Genomic DNA, 15,229 nt, shown 5'->3' on the forward strand with positions numbered 1-15,229 from the left:
CTTCACAAGAGCCAAGTGTGGAAGCCGCCAGAAGATGACAGAGCACAAGTTAGGGAGGACGGCTCTGCAACTGAAGAAGGCGAGAATGATTTCTCTGGGCCACTGGGGATGGCACCGGAAGTGACCATTATCAGCCAAAACAAAGGGGAAAGAGACAGCTTTCCAGCTTCATGGCTTCATTCTTGCAGGGAATGCAGACGACCGAAGCAAACAGACTTGCAAAGACGGAAAGCGCACTATTTTGCACTGGGCTTTTTATTAATTAAAAAAAAAAATTTTTTTTAAGGTTCAAAGAGTGAAGGAGATTACGGCACCAAAGCCTCCCTTAGCGCGGTGGGGAGCTGGATTCAAACCTGGGTCCTGCACATGGCAGAGAAACACACAGCACAAGCAAGCTATTTCACCAGCCCTGGACCTTATTATTATTATTATTATTATTATTTTTTAAATGTACTTGTTTATTTTGAATAGAGCCAGAGAGAAATTGAGAAGGGGGGGAGATGAAGAGGGAGGGAGGCTGAGAAACACTTGCAGACCTGTTACACCACTTGTCGTACCTCCCTGGTCCTAGCACACCGTTAACTGTGCGCTCAACCAGGTGTGCCACCCACCTGGCCCCACTAGACCCTTTTTTTTTTTTTTACGAGTAGTTTTAGGTTCATGGCAAAATACAGAGGACGGTACAATTATTTCCTCTAAACCCTTTCAGCTTACACTCATACCCAGCCAGTTTCTTTTCCTTTTTCTTTTTTGCCTCCAGGGTTATCGCTGGGGCTCAGTGCCTACAGCATTGCTCTTGGAGGTAATTTTTCCCCCTTTTGTTGCCCTTGTTGTTGTAGCCTTGTTGTGGTTATTACTGTTATTCTTGATGTCGTCATTGTTGGATAGGACAGAGAGAAATGGAGAGAGGAGGGGAAGACAGAGAGGGGGAGAGAAAGACAGACACCTGCAGACCTGCTTCACCGCCTGTGAAGTGACTCCCCTGCAGGTGGGGAGCCGGGGGCTCGAACCGGGATCTTTAAGCCGGTCCCTGCGCTTTGCGCCACGTGCGTTTAACCTGCTGCGCTGCCGCCTGACCCCCCAGTTTCTTAATCATCAGTACAAACATTTAAAAGGAAAAAGCTGTCTCTTAGACTTTGAAAACTATGGTGGTTACGGACGGGGGTATAAACCGTAGCTGGAGGGAAGGGAGACTCACACATACAGACCCAGGGTGAAGCTATATCCCTGAAATTTGAAATCCAAAAATCACAGGCATTGTCCTAAAGACTTCATCCACAGGAAGGTGTGGGGCCTGGTGTGGAGCTTCCCCCAAGATGCCCAGACCTTCACCTCGTCCATCTGAGTGGATGATAAAGGACATCAAGACACAGCGGGGGGAGGGACACACACACACACACACACACACACACACACACACACTTTAACCCACCTGTGGCCAAAAAAATAAAAGATAGAAATAAAGGAAAACAAGTCAGCGGATACACTGCTTGTTCTAACTGTCCAAGGACGCCATCCTTGTGCAAAGCCATTTCCCGCCATGCGGCAGGCGTCTGCAAATGTCCCTCCCCCCACCGTCATGCCACATGCAGCCCCACCCCTGTGACCGTGCACCCGTCCTGCAGAGACGTCCGTCCCCAGAAGGAAAAGGCCGAGGCCGTTGCAGGACTGGTCACAGCTGTCACGAGAGAGAGGCCCCGCACGACAGCCGTCGGCTCTGAAGGTGCAGTGGACTCATCACATCTGCAGGGTCAAGCCCAGTGCTGTGCCCAGTCAATCCCAGCCCCGCAGGAAGCAGCAGAGACAGACAGACAGATAGACAGACAGACAGACAGACAAGACAGACAAGACTCACGTAGTTGTCCCGTGCGGACCAGCCGGGGTAGAGCTGCATGTGTAGCTGCCTCTCCTTGCGCGCCAGCTCATAGTACTTGGCCTGTTCTTCCCGTGAGAGGGCGTGCCACTGGGGGATAGACGAGGGCGGGGGCGGGGGTCAGGACACACTTGGGCCAGCCGCTCCGGCCGGGACCTGCTCCCTCTGAGGACTCCTGCCAGGGGTTTGGCCCAGAGCGACCCCAGAGCCTGGCTTCTCAGATGATAGAGGACACAGACAACAGGACTAGTTTCCACTACAAACTAGGAAGATGGTCTGACTTCCTAGGAATGTCAGAAACAACAGACTTAAAAAGGCCATTCTCTTTTATTTAAACATTGAAGGGTTAAACAGAATTTTTTTTTAAGGCCCAATTTCACTGCTGAGGTTTGAGAAAGCTGCTAAGAAGCTGCCCATCTCAACGGGAGGAACTTAAATAGGCCCAACACTGTGGTTCATGGGTTTCCTGGGACAGTAGAGAAGGTCTTCAAAGCACCTTATTGGGGCCTGGTGGTGGCGCACCTGGTTAAGCGCACATATTAAACTTATTACAGTGCGCAAGGACCCAGGTTCGAGCCTCCAGTCCCCACCTGCAGGGGGAAAGCTTTGCGACTGAAGCAGGGCTGCAGGTGTCTCTCTGCCTCTCTCCCTCTCTATCACCCCCTTCCCTCTTGATTTCTGGCTGTCTCTATCCAATAAACAATGATAATAATTTTTTAAGCACCTTATTGGGGGGGCGCTGGCTGAGACAGTCCGCTGAATAGCGTGCACATTTCTCTAGCGTGCAAGGACATGGGTCTGAGCCCCCAGTCACCACAAGGGTGGTGGGTCTCCCATTCCCCCTTTCTCCCTCCCATCTAAAATAAACAACAAAGAACAGAGGAATCATCTAAACACAGAGCCCCAGCAACAACCCAGGTGGAAAAAAATGTTTCTTTTAAGGCCAGCTTGGTGCTCTTGTTATTTACAAAAGGGAGACTCTAAGCAGCCCCCCCCCCCCCCGTGATGAACACCTACTGGAGGAGTCACGAAAAAGGGGAATGGGAGGGGTCAAAGCCACAGTGGACTGCGTATAAACTCCACTCTCTGAGGAGCCGTTGCAAGGCGTCCCCCCTATAAGCAGTGAAGCAGGTCTGCAGGGGTCTCTTCTGTCTCTCTCAATTTCTCTCTGTCTGCACAAATGAAATGGAAAGGAAATATGGCCACTGGGGGCCATGCATCTGCAGCTGCATCTGCAGCGCCGCACCGAGCCCCAGAGATCACCCTGGTGGCAATTAAAAAACAAACCACTGGGCCTTGAAGTCTTGGAGGCTGGGGAGCGCTCCCCGCCCTCAGGGAGAGGAAGGGTCTGCAGCACAGAGCCTGGGATGTGGGGCCTGGGCCCTGAGGTCCCCTGGCCTCTTCCCCTCCTCCAACCCCCATGGTTCTTTTGGGTGCTGTGGGCCCTGTGCTAACACCCCTTGCTGCCTCCAGGGTGCCAAGTGCTTTGATCTTCCCCAGCAATGGCCGAGCAGGGACCACGCAGGCTCTGGGAACTCCCGGCTTTAAACCAGGACATCTTACTCCCAGGTCCTAAGCCCCCACCCCACCCCATCTGTCTGGGGAAGGTGCCCCCAGATCTGAGGAAGCCCCCCACCCACCCTGTCTGTCTGTCTTAGGTAGCCCCCCACCCACCCTGTCTGTCTGTCTGAGGTAGCCCCCCACCCGCCCCGTCTGCCTGTCTGAGGCAGCCCCCCACCTGCCCCGTCTGCCTGTCTGAGGCAGCCCCCCACCTGCCCCGTCTGTCTGTCAGAGGCAGCCCCCCTCCCGCCCCATCTGTCTGTCTGAGGCAGCCCCCACCCACCCTGTCTATCTGTCTGAGGCAGCCCCACTCGCCCCGTCCGGGCCTGTCTCCCTGAGGCGCTGGCCCTCACCCTGCGGCCCAGGATCTGGTTGATGGCGGCGCTCTCCTTGAGTGTGCACTCCGCCACCACGTTGGCCCGCATCTCCTTCATGTACAGCATGAACGCATTCAGGGGCTTCTTGATGTGCGGCCTCTTGGGCTCCTGCTCCTTCCTCTGCTCGTGCTGGGGCTTCCTGAAGGGGTGGGGGGGGGCCCAGTCACACACCCCACCAGCCACTAGGACCCCCATCCACCCTCCCCCCAGAGCGGGCGCTGACCCTGGGAGCCCCTGCAGGTGGGGAGCGGGGGCTCAAGCCTGGGCGTTTCTTTTCTTTTTTTTTTTAAGCTTTTTAAAAAAATATTTATTTTATTTATTTATTCCCTTTTGTTGCCCTTGTTGTTTTATTATTGTAGTTATTATTGTTGTTGTCGTCGTTGTTGGATTGGACAGAGAGACATGGAGAGAGGAGGGGAAGACAGAGAGAGGGAGAGAAAGACAGACACCTGCAGACCTGCTTCACCGCCTGGGAAGCGACTCCCCTGCAGGTGGGGAGCCGGGGTTCGAACCGGGATCCTTATGCCGGTCCTTGCGCTTTGCGCCACCTGCGCTTAACCCGCTGTGCTACCGCCCGACTCCCCTGGGCTTTTCTTTTCTTTTCCTTTCTTTATCAGTGGTTAGATGCTGATTCCCAAGATTATAAGACAACAGGGGTCTAATTCCGCCCGTCCCCACCACGAGCCCTGTGTCCCCACCCTCCACTGCAGCGCTTCTCCCCAGGTCACAGAGATGGGCTGACTGCATACTCATCTCTGTCGATTATTTTTGTTTTGTTTTGTTTTGCCCATTTCCACTCACTTCTATCATCCTGCCTTCACTTTCCAAGTCACTCCTGCACCTATTACTGATTCTAAGTGTTCTTCCTTTTTCCCTTTCCCTCTCAGATAAGCAAAACAGTGCCTGACTTCCTCTGGCGTCGAACCTGGGCCCTGCAGTGGTAACATGGGCATTCTACTAGGTGCACTACTGCCTACCCCACCTTCCAGGAGCCCTTCAGCCCCCTCCCTGAGGGCAGGTTGAGGCAGATCTGGGGGGCAGATCTGGGGTGGAGCAGGGCAGGCTGGGGCAGGTTAGGGCAGGTCTGGGAGGAAGGACAGGGCTCCAGCTGGAACTCACACATGCATGAGGTCGCCATCAGTATGGGGGTGCTCCTGCTTGACCTGAGGTGTTACAATGGCGGGGTGCGGGATGCCCGTCGTGTGGGGGCCGGGCGGCCCGGGCAGCATGTGGTGGGAGAACCTGTGGGGAGACAGAGTAGGTGGGCACGGACCCGGGGCCACTTGCGCTGGGTGAGCCTTGTGCTGGTGGGAACAGGTGAGGCTGGGCCCCATGTCTCTGGAGACCCTGACCCCGTTCCTGGGCCTTCAGACCACAAATAGGAGTCAGTCTTCTGGCAAGAAGGGCAGTTACTGGGGGGTGGGCGTGGGGGTGGGGTAAGACACTTCACTGGTTTTTAAGGGGTGTTTGCATAGCTACAAAGCCACCACCCCAAATCCTTCCACCCCCTCGGCTTCTAGGGGGTTCTTATTAATGAGGTGTCGGCCATGAAATTAAGAGACAGAAGCGTTCTCTTCTGTCCCTGTGTCCACACGGTGGCCGTTGCACCCTCCAGAATGTCAGGTCCAGGGGGATCTAACCCAAGGGAGAGGCTCAACTGTGGGGAGGCCTTGGCTCTTCGTCCAGGTGGGAACTGCCCAGGCACCTTGTTTGCAGAGCACAAAAGGACCCCCAGACCCCCATCCCAGAAGAGGGAGCCGGGGGGGTGGGGGGTCTGCATGGGCTTTGAGAAGCCTGGCCTCCCGGCCTTGGAGAGTAACAGGACAGAGACTCTGGTCTCCCGTCCTGCTCCGTCCGTGTGGCCGGTCCCTTGATCTCAAAGGCAGACCCTGGAAACGTGGGGAGCAAGTCAGGAGGCCGGGCCGCCACCGGGCAGCTCTGGGAACGTCAGAAAGGCCAGAGGCGGCCTTTAAAGCAGCCAAAATCCACCAGGCCCTGTAAGTTTTATGCCCACACACCCGGAAGGGGGCAGCCCTTGGGGTGACTGCGGGCACAGGGAGGCCACAGTGCACGTGTGGCCCCCAGAAGCCATTCTTCCCCGAAGCCAGAGCGTCACAAGAGCAGGGGTGCGGTCGCTGCTGTGTCCTCGAGAGGCCTGATTCACACACTGGGACGCCCCACTTTCTCTCTGACAGCAAGGTCACACAAGCTCCCACACCACGGGGTCCTCTGGGAACAACTCTCTCACAGAGGCACCCCCCCCCCAGCAGCCAGAGCGCCCCGCCCCTGGCTGGCTGCCCATCCCCAACCCTGCGTGTCTTCAAGGACCAGCTTCCTCAGCTCTGGGGGTGGGTGCTGGGTTCCCTGTGGCTGAGTCCTCCTCCCCAGGGATGGGCAGCTGGCGATCTGGGGGTCTGCCTAGTGTGGGGAGCAGGCACGTGGCAGACAGACGGACGGACCCTCCGAGCCCCCAGGCAAGCAGGGGCGCACAGATGCAAGCGCAGAGAGCAGGGGGCAGGGCGCCCACCTACCTGGACATGGAGGTGTCCACAGACAGTGAGGATGGGTAGGGCTGCCTGAATCCTCCCGTGATGGGATAGACAGGCTGACCTTGCCTGAGGTCACAGAGAAAGGAACCCGTCAGTGATGTCATACCAGCCACCGGCGGGTGGGGGGCGGGGCCCGAGGACCACTGTCTTTCTGCATGGCCTCACCCTAGGGTCCCTCCTGGCCTTCCATCCCCTATTACACGCCATCCTGCACTTCCAAGAGAATCTTGACGGGGGTGGGAGGTGGGGCGTGGGCAGAGGGGCAGCCACTCAGCAACCAGGCTGGGTGGCTACACCCCCATGTGCAAGGCCGGGGTGCGAGCCCCAGGCACCAAGTATGGGAGAGGCTGTGGCAAGAGAGAAAGCTTTGGTGCCATGGTGGGCGTCTCCCCCTCTCTGACTATGTGAATATGCACGTGGGCCGGGCGTCAGCTCCACTAAAATGAGATGGAATCCACAAAGTGAAGCAGTGCACAAGTCACCTGGCTCTGCCCCTGCCTCTCTGCTCACCCTGGCAATGCTCAGAATAAAGCGAGCGCCTGAAGACTGCTCACAGTGAGTGGAGTATGACCACACATCACACCACACACACCACACACCAGACCACACCACACACCACACACCAGACCACACCACACATACACCACACACACACCACACACACACCACACACACACCACACACCACACACACACCACACACATACCACACACCACACACACACCAGACCACACCACACACACACCACACACATACCACACACCACACACACACCACACACCAGACCACACCACACACCACACACCAGACCACACCACACACACACACACCACACACCACACACACCACACACACACACTCACATACACACCAGACCACACCACACACACCACACACCACTCACACACTACACACCACACACATACTACACACCACACACACACCACACACCAGACCACACCACACACACACCACACACACACACACCAGACCACACCACACACACACATACACAAACCACACACACACACACTCACACACACTCACACACACCAGACCACACCACACACACACCACATACACACACATACCACACACACTCACACACACACACACTCACACACACACACACATACACACACACCACATACACACACATGCACACACACACCAGACCACACCACACACACATACACACCAGACCACACCACACACACACACACACCAGACCACACTACACACACACACCACATACACACACACTCACACACACACACACCACATACACACACACTCACACACACACACACACACACACACACCACATACACACACACATACCACACACACACACACATACACATACACACACAAACCAGACCACACCACACCACACACACACCACATACACACACACTCACACACACACCACATACACACACATACCACACACACACACATACACACACACACCAGACCACACACCACACACACACCAGACCACACCACACACACACATACATACACATACATGCACACACATACACACATGCACACACACCCCACATACACACATGCACACACCACATGCACACATGCACACACCACATGCACACATGCACACACCACATGCACACATACACATACATACACACACCACATGCACATGCACACGCACATACATACACACCACATACACACATGCACGCACACATACACACATATACACACAGACACACCACATACACACACACATACACACACACATGCACACGCACATCCCACACACACCAGAATTTTGCAGAGTTCAGGATGGCTTTCCCACAGCGCCCTCCTTTTTCCCCCACGCCGTGTAGTTCCCACAGGCAGGCTTTTTCCTGCTGCCCTGAAGCAACACAAGAGTCATGTCAAGAGAGAGTTAACTAACTGAGGTCGAAGAGTGCAGACACAATCCCTTAAACCCCCAGACAGCGTCACCCATGGAGGGAGTTGTTGAGAGAGAGAGAGAACGCCGAGATATTGGTGGCAGGGAGGTGACCTTGCTGGCTAAGAACAGGCTGTCATGGTGGGGACACTGAAGCTGTGGAGGTGGGGGCACACTTAGAGAAAGGAGGGGAAGCATTCACTCGAGTGCGCATGTCCACTCCTGCTTCCCCCTCAACCCATTCCCAGGGGAAGGGGCAGAGGAGGAGGGTCAAGGAAGTTGTGTCTGGCAGCAAGACCACGAGAACAGACCGCACTAAGTAAAATTATCCTCAGGGCCAGGTGGCGGTACACCCACTAGAGTGCACATGCTACTACTATGTCAAGGGCATGGGTTCAAGGCCCCAGACACCCTACCTGCAGGGAAGGAGACTTCAGGAGCAGTGGCACAGAGCTGCAGGGGTCTCTCTCCTTCCCTCTCTCTATCTCTCTTTGTCGGGAAAAGAAAAGGAAAGACAGAGAAGAGAAAAAGCCACCAGGAGCAATGGAGTCACCATCCAGGCGCTAAACCCCAGCAGTCACCCTGGTGGCAAAATACATAAATAAATGAAACAAAATCACTTATTCCTTCCCCACATATGTCTTATTGACCTTCAGGTTTATTTATTCACTTCCAGCACTGATAAGCTCTGGCTAACGGTGGTATGGGGGATTGAACCTGGGACACTGGAACCTCAGGCGTGAGAGTCTTTTTGCATAACCATTAGGCTATCTCTCCTGCCAATAATAATAATAATAATAATAATAATAGTAATAATAATAATTTTTTTTAAAGTAGCAGTTGAGCACTGTTCGTGAAATAATAAAACAAAAAGTCTGTGGATTCTGGGAAAAAAGAGCAAACATCAGGGGGGTCAGGCAATAGCGCAGTGGGTTAAGCGCACATAGTGCAAAGTGCAAGGACTGGTGTAAGGATCCCGGTTCGAGCCCCCGGCTCCCCACCTGCAGGGGAGTCACTTCACAGGCGGCGAAGCAGGTCTGCAGGTGTCTGTCTTTCTCTCCCCCTCTGTCTTCCCCTCCTCTCTCCATTTCTCTCTGTCCTATCCAACAACGACGACATCAACAACCACAATAATTACAATAATTAAAAACAAAAGCAACAAAAAGGGAAAATAAGTAATAATTTTTTTTTTTAAAAATCACTTTGTTTTGCTCTTCTGAGCGCAGACTAGTGGCTTCCTTTACTCAAATTCAAATTCAAAAGATGACGTGACTTTTTTTTTAAAGTTTCTCTCTGTCAGCCATCATACTCCTGTCCATTTGTAATGTGTGTACCTAAGCAGGTGTGCCACCACCTGACCCCTACCTGCCCATTTGTAAGCAATGAGAGACAGATACTCCATGTGTCTCAAGTTTACATCTCAAATTATAAAACCGTTTGTTTAAAAAAAAAAAGGGGGGTGCAGGGCGGGGAGAGTAAACCACCGTGAATTCTTGGTTGCAACACAGCTCGTGCACAGAGCTACACGAGGACCCACACACTGTCTACCCCACGTCTATCGCAAACTATCCACATGTCGAGTGGGACCGTCCAGCCTCCACACTGAAACGCTCGCGCCTCACTAGCGTGTGAAGGTGTCCTCTTCACCAGAGCTGGTGCCACAAAGCCGTGTCTGTCTGTTGGACGTGGAATGAGGGGGCATATATCCAAACACCAGACTGGGGGCGCAGGGGGGAGCTTACCAGCCAAGAGGGGGGGTGATCTGTCCGACGCCTCCCGGAGATAGGGGGTAGAAGGTGGGGATCTCGGGGGCCGCGGGATGTCTGGACAGGCCTGTGGAGGGAACAAAGAGGACAGCCGTCAGAGAGAGGCACACACGCCAGCCTCCCGCAGGGGCCGGGAGGGCTCAGCCCATGGCGTGTGCACACTACCACAGCACCAGACTCCACGCCTCTCCTCCCCTCTCTCATAAGAGCTTGTGGGGAGACGCTCAACCGCACAGGCACGAAGCCCCATTACACCCCAAAGACCTAGCAGGAGGCGGTACTCATTTCCTCTTAACGCTTGTTTTTGTCACCATCTCTGTGGGGCTGTGTTCTAGCACGAGCCTTTTCCCAGACAGGAGACAAAGAGACAGAGAGACAGTGAAAGAGACTACACTCCTTCAACCCAGTGGTGGTTGCACACCTGTTACGTCAACGCGCTACCCAAGGGAGCTACTTCACTGGCCTTGTCGGAGCCACTGTTGGCACTGGGCAATGAACCCAGGGCCTCGATCATGTCGTGGGTCGCTGAGCAGCCCCCTGGGCCTGGCAGGTTCTCATCTCTTTCCTTCCTCTTTCTTTCTTTCTTTCTTTCTTTCTTTCTTTCTTTCTTTCTTTCTTTCTTTCTTCTTTTTAAAGATATTTATTTATTTTTTAAGATATTTATTTATTCCCTTTTGTTGCCCTAGTTGTTTTATTGTTGTAGTCGTTGTTGGATAGGACAGAGAGAAATGGAGAGAGGAGGGGAAGAAAGAGAGAGGGGAGAGAAAGACAGACACCTGCAGACCTGCTTCACCGCCTGTGAAGAGACTCCCCTGCAGGTGGGGAGCCGGGGGCTCAAACCGGGATCTTTACACGGGTCCTTGCGCTTTGCGCCACGTGCGCTTAACCCACTGCGCTACCGCCTGACTCCCTTCTTCCTCATTCTTTCAGTTTAAACTTATTATTATATAAAGACAGAGAGAAATTGAGAGGGGATGGGGGATTGAGAGGGAGAGAGACAGAGAGACACCTGCGGCCCTGAAGCTTTCCCCCTGCAGGGGCTTGAACCTTTGTCCTTGTGCACTGTGATGTGAGCACTTAATTGGCCTGGCTCCCTTCATCTTTTTTCTTTAGAGGGAAGGAGAGGCTGCAGAGAAAGACAGAGAACCAGGGCACCTCTCCACTTCCCATGGTGGTCCCCAGCACTGCCCGTGAGGGTATGGGACGCTTTTCCAGGTGCTGCCAGGCCCTCAGGCATCACCCACTTCTGGGCTGGCCTATCCGTTACTTTCAGTTCAGACGGAAAGCCACAGAGAGGCCCCTGGAGAGGGAGAGACACCACAGCACTGAAGCTTCTCCATGGCACTTCCATGTGGTGCCCGGGGCTCAAACCTGGACCACACACAGGGCAGAACACACACATACCCAGTGGGCTGGGTCCTGGCCCCACCTTTGTTGAGTTTTCATCAAATTCAAGACTCTGGGGGCCTCTCACTCTGGTCCCTGCTAAGCTCTCTGCTCTGGATTAGTCATCATCCTCAGAGAACAGCCCACCCCCCACTCCCAGAAGCACCCCTGCCCTCTAACTGGAAGGTCACCCCAAATCCTAGCTGCCAATTACCCCTCTGTGCTCTGGTCTCACTTGGGCACGGAAAAGGAGGTACAACCCCCCCCACACACACACACCATGAGTGTGTAGCTTCCATGAATGGGGTGAGGGGGGTAAGACGCTGGGGGAACACAAGCCACAAAGTGGGGAGGGATGAGTGATGGCACAGAGTTCCACACGTGAGGACCTGTGTTCAGGCCCCTGCTTCCCCATCTGCAGGGGGGAAAAGTGATGGGGCGGGTCTGCAGGTGTTTTTCTTTTTCTCTCCTTTCCTATCTCCCTCCTCCTCTCTCAATTTCTTTCTGTCCTATCAAATAAATAAATAGTTAGGGAGTCGGGTGGTAGCTCAGTGGGTTAAGCACAGGTGGTGCAAAGACCAAGGACCGGCGTAAGGATCCCGGTTCGAGTCCCCAGCTCCCCACCTGCAGGGGGGTCGCTTCACAGGCGGTGAAGCAGGTCTGCAGGTGTCTGTCTTTCTCTTCCCCTCTCTGTCTTCCCCTCCTCTCTCCATTTCTCTCTGTCCTATCCAACAACAATGACATCAACAACAACAATAATAACTACAATAATAAGAACTATAAGGGCAACGAAAGGGAATAAGTAAACAAATAAATATTAAACATTAGTGATTAAACAAAGAAACAGGAGAAGAAAAAAAAAAGGCCGCTGGGAGCGATGGATTTGTCATGCAGGCACTGAGCCCCAGCGATAACCTTGGTAGCAAAAAAAGAAGGGAAAAAAAAAAGCTACAAGGAATTCTGTGCACGGGACAGGGGAATCTGGCCTTCCGACTACACAGACACAACTCCCGGACCAATGTGTAGAGCAAGCAGCTTCCTGGCTCTGTCACTGAAGACACTGAACACAGAGAAGGAGCTCTTACAGGGCTCTGGTTTGGGGCTGGTGAAGCAGCTCATGTAGTGTGCTGCTCTGCCACGGGAGAGACTCAGTCAGCTTCCAGTCTAGCCCCTGACACACTGGAGGAAAAGCTTTGGTGTTGTGTTCTGCTTGTCTCCGTCTCTCTCCTTCTCCCTCTGTCTCAAAAAGTCACCTCAGAGGGGTGAAACTCTGGTGATGACAGGGGAAAATTAAAAAAAAAGAATTCTGGTTTGTGGAGGTGGGGCGCAGAGGCTGGCTGTGAGGAGCTGGCTGGGTGCTAGAGCAACGACCCCCACCTCTGAGGTCCCAGAGGCCATGGGTTCAGTTCCCGGAACTACCTTATGCCAGGGCTGAGTGGTGTTCTGGGAGGTCTCTTTTCTCCCAGAATAATTACATATTTTGTTTGGAAGAATCCTGCTTTGGGGCCAGGTGGTGGCACACCTGGTTCAAGAACACACACTACAGGGCACAAGGGCCCGGGTTCAAGCACCTGGTCCCCACCTGCAGGGGGAAAGCTTCATGAGTGGGGAAGCAGGGCTGAGGGTGTCTCTTCCCCTATCTCTCCCCTCTCCTCTCAATTTCTCTGTCTCTAGTCGATAATAAAGATGAAGAAGGAGAAGGAGAAGAGAAGGAGGAGGAGGAAGAAGAGGAGGAGGAGGATGAGGAAGGAAGGAAGAGGAAGAGGAATGCTGCTTTCCAAAGCCTGTATGCTATGAATGTGGTCCATCTGGATTTCCCAGAGATCCAGGGCGCCCCAGACGGGGCAATGACTTCACTCATGCAGCCTTCACAGATGGCGTGGCTTTCAAGTTAGGACAAAGACAAGTATCTCACTGGCCCTGGTTTTGCTGTTTTCAAAGAAGACTCTCAACTCTCTAGTTTGAGGGGGGGAGCCACTGCCGCTTTGGATCAGCATGGACCCTACCTGGGTGCTCAGTCTAGGGAAGTCAGCCTCACTCAGAAGAGCCCAGCTGGCTCCCAGGACAGAAAGCCACCACGAGCAGAGTGAGGGCGTGTGACTGTCCCCTCTGCTCTGAGGGCCTGGGTGAGGGTCCAGGTGCCCTGCCTGGGGCCTGGGGACAGAGAGTGGTCAGGATCCGGAGGAGCGACAGCTCTCACCAGGTGCCCAGGGCAGACTGCCTGACACTCGCCTGCTCTGTCTTCACAGCACGGAAAACGGAGCAGCCGTCAACAGAGCACAGGACACCAGGGACAGCGAGTGCTGCTTCCCAGGCCGCAGTTTCTGCTCCGAATTTGCTCTTGGCCGGCACTGGGAAGACACCCTTCACTTTGGAGCCGCATGTCCCTTGTGCTGTCTTGTGATGCTTCAGATAGATGTTCTCTTCTTTCCTTTCTTCTTTCTTTCTTTCTTTCTTTCTTTCTTTCTTTCTTTCTTTCTTTCTTTCTTTCTTTCTTTCTTTAATTTTTATTTTTATAGCCATCAGGGTTACCTCTGGGGCTCAGTGTCTGCACTACGAATCTATTTTTCCCTTTCCCCTCCTTATTTTTTTTTTTATGAGTCTAGAGAGTTCTTGCCTCTCTTTTATTTATTTACTTTTATTTTGTTTGTTAGCTTTTTTTTACATTTATTTTTTATTTAACAAAGGATAAATTAACAAAACCATAGGGTAGGAGGGGTACAACTTCCCCTCCTTTTTTTCCTTTTTTTAAAATTAAAATTATATTATCTTTATTTATTTATTGGATAGAGACAACTAGAAATTGAGAGAGAAGGGGAGATAAGAGGAGAGAGAAAGAGTGGCACCTGTAGCCCTGCTTCACCACTCACAAAGCTTTCACCCTGCAGATGGCGACTGGGGGCTTGAACCCAGATCCTTGTGCACTGTAACATGTGCGCTCAGCCAGGTGAACCACCACCCGGCCCCCTTTCTTTTTCTTTTCTTTCTTTCTATTTTTCTTTTCTTTTCTTTTCTTTTTTTTTTAAATTAAAAATACATCTCCATTTATTTATTGAATAAAGACAGCCACAAACCGAGAGGGATGGGGGAGATAGAGGAGAGAGACACAGAGACACCTGCAGCCCTGCTTCACCACTTGTGAAGCTTTCCTCCTGCAGGTGGAGACCAGGGGCTCGAACCTGGGTCCTTGCACACTGTAACATGTGCGCTCAACCAGTTGCGCCACCACCTGGCCCCCCCTTCCTATTTTTCTTTGTGAGGACAGAGAGAAATTGAGACAGGAGGAGGAGGAGGAGACAGAGAGATATCTGCAGCCCTGCATCACGTGCTCATGAAGTGTCCCCTGCAGGTGAGGAGCAAGGGCTTAAACTCAGGTCCTTGTGAGTGGTGAGGTGTGTGTTCGGCTGGGTGCACCACTGCCCAGCTCCGTGGATATTCCTTATTTGCTTCTTCTGGTGTCTGTGTGGATGACTCCTGTGTGGGTACCTGACCTAGGAGAGACAGTCTCTCCTCACTCACACAAGTCGTCCCAGAGCGGGAAAAGCATCTGCTGTCATTTAAGATCCTGATTCCAACTACTCAGCTGATAAAAAATGGTGGATTCACCTTCTTCACCCCATCTTGGATGGAGCCTGAAGGCATCATGCGAAATGAGATAAGTCAGAAAGAGGAGGATGAAGATGGGATGATCTCACTCACAAGCAGAAGTTGGAAAACTAGATCAGAAGGGAAAACACCAAGCAGAACTTGGACTGGAGTTGGTGTCTTGCACCAAAGGAAAAGACCCTGGGGGT

The 15,229-nt window shown here is 53.1% G+C and overlaps 1 protein-coding gene across 5 annotated transcripts in view; it reads right to left on the bottom strand.

Annotated features, from left to right (window-relative positions):
• LEF1 (lymphoid enhancer binding factor 1) overlaps window positions 1–15,229 on the bottom strand; it is a 98,064-nt gene that overhangs the window by 10,922 nt on the left and 71,913 nt on the right. For 3 of the 5 annotated variants that reach the window (XM_060186283.1, XM_060186284.1, XM_060186285.1), the window contains exons 5-9: window positions 10,026–10,116; window positions 6,342–6,425; window positions 4,930–5,052; window positions 3,787–3,949; window positions 1,856–1,963 (exon numbers count right to left, since the gene is read on the bottom strand). In XM_060186283.1, coding sequence (XP_060042266.1) covers window positions 1,856–1,963; window positions 3,787–3,949; window positions 4,930–5,052; window positions 6,342–6,425; window positions 10,026–10,116 — 569 coding nt within the window. The remainder of the gene's footprint in view (window positions 1–1,855; window positions 1,964–3,786; window positions 3,950–4,929; window positions 5,053–6,341; window positions 6,426–10,025; window positions 10,117–15,229) is intronic. The other 2 variants (XM_060186286.1, XM_060186287.1) reach the window with 1 other exon arrangement.

This window comes from Erinaceus europaeus, chromosome 2 (genome assembly GCF_950295315.1).
Source record: "Erinaceus europaeus chromosome 2, mEriEur2.1, whole genome shotgun sequence".
Lineage (NCBI taxonomy): Eukaryota > Metazoa > Chordata > Mammalia > Eulipotyphla > Erinaceidae > Erinaceus > Erinaceus europaeus.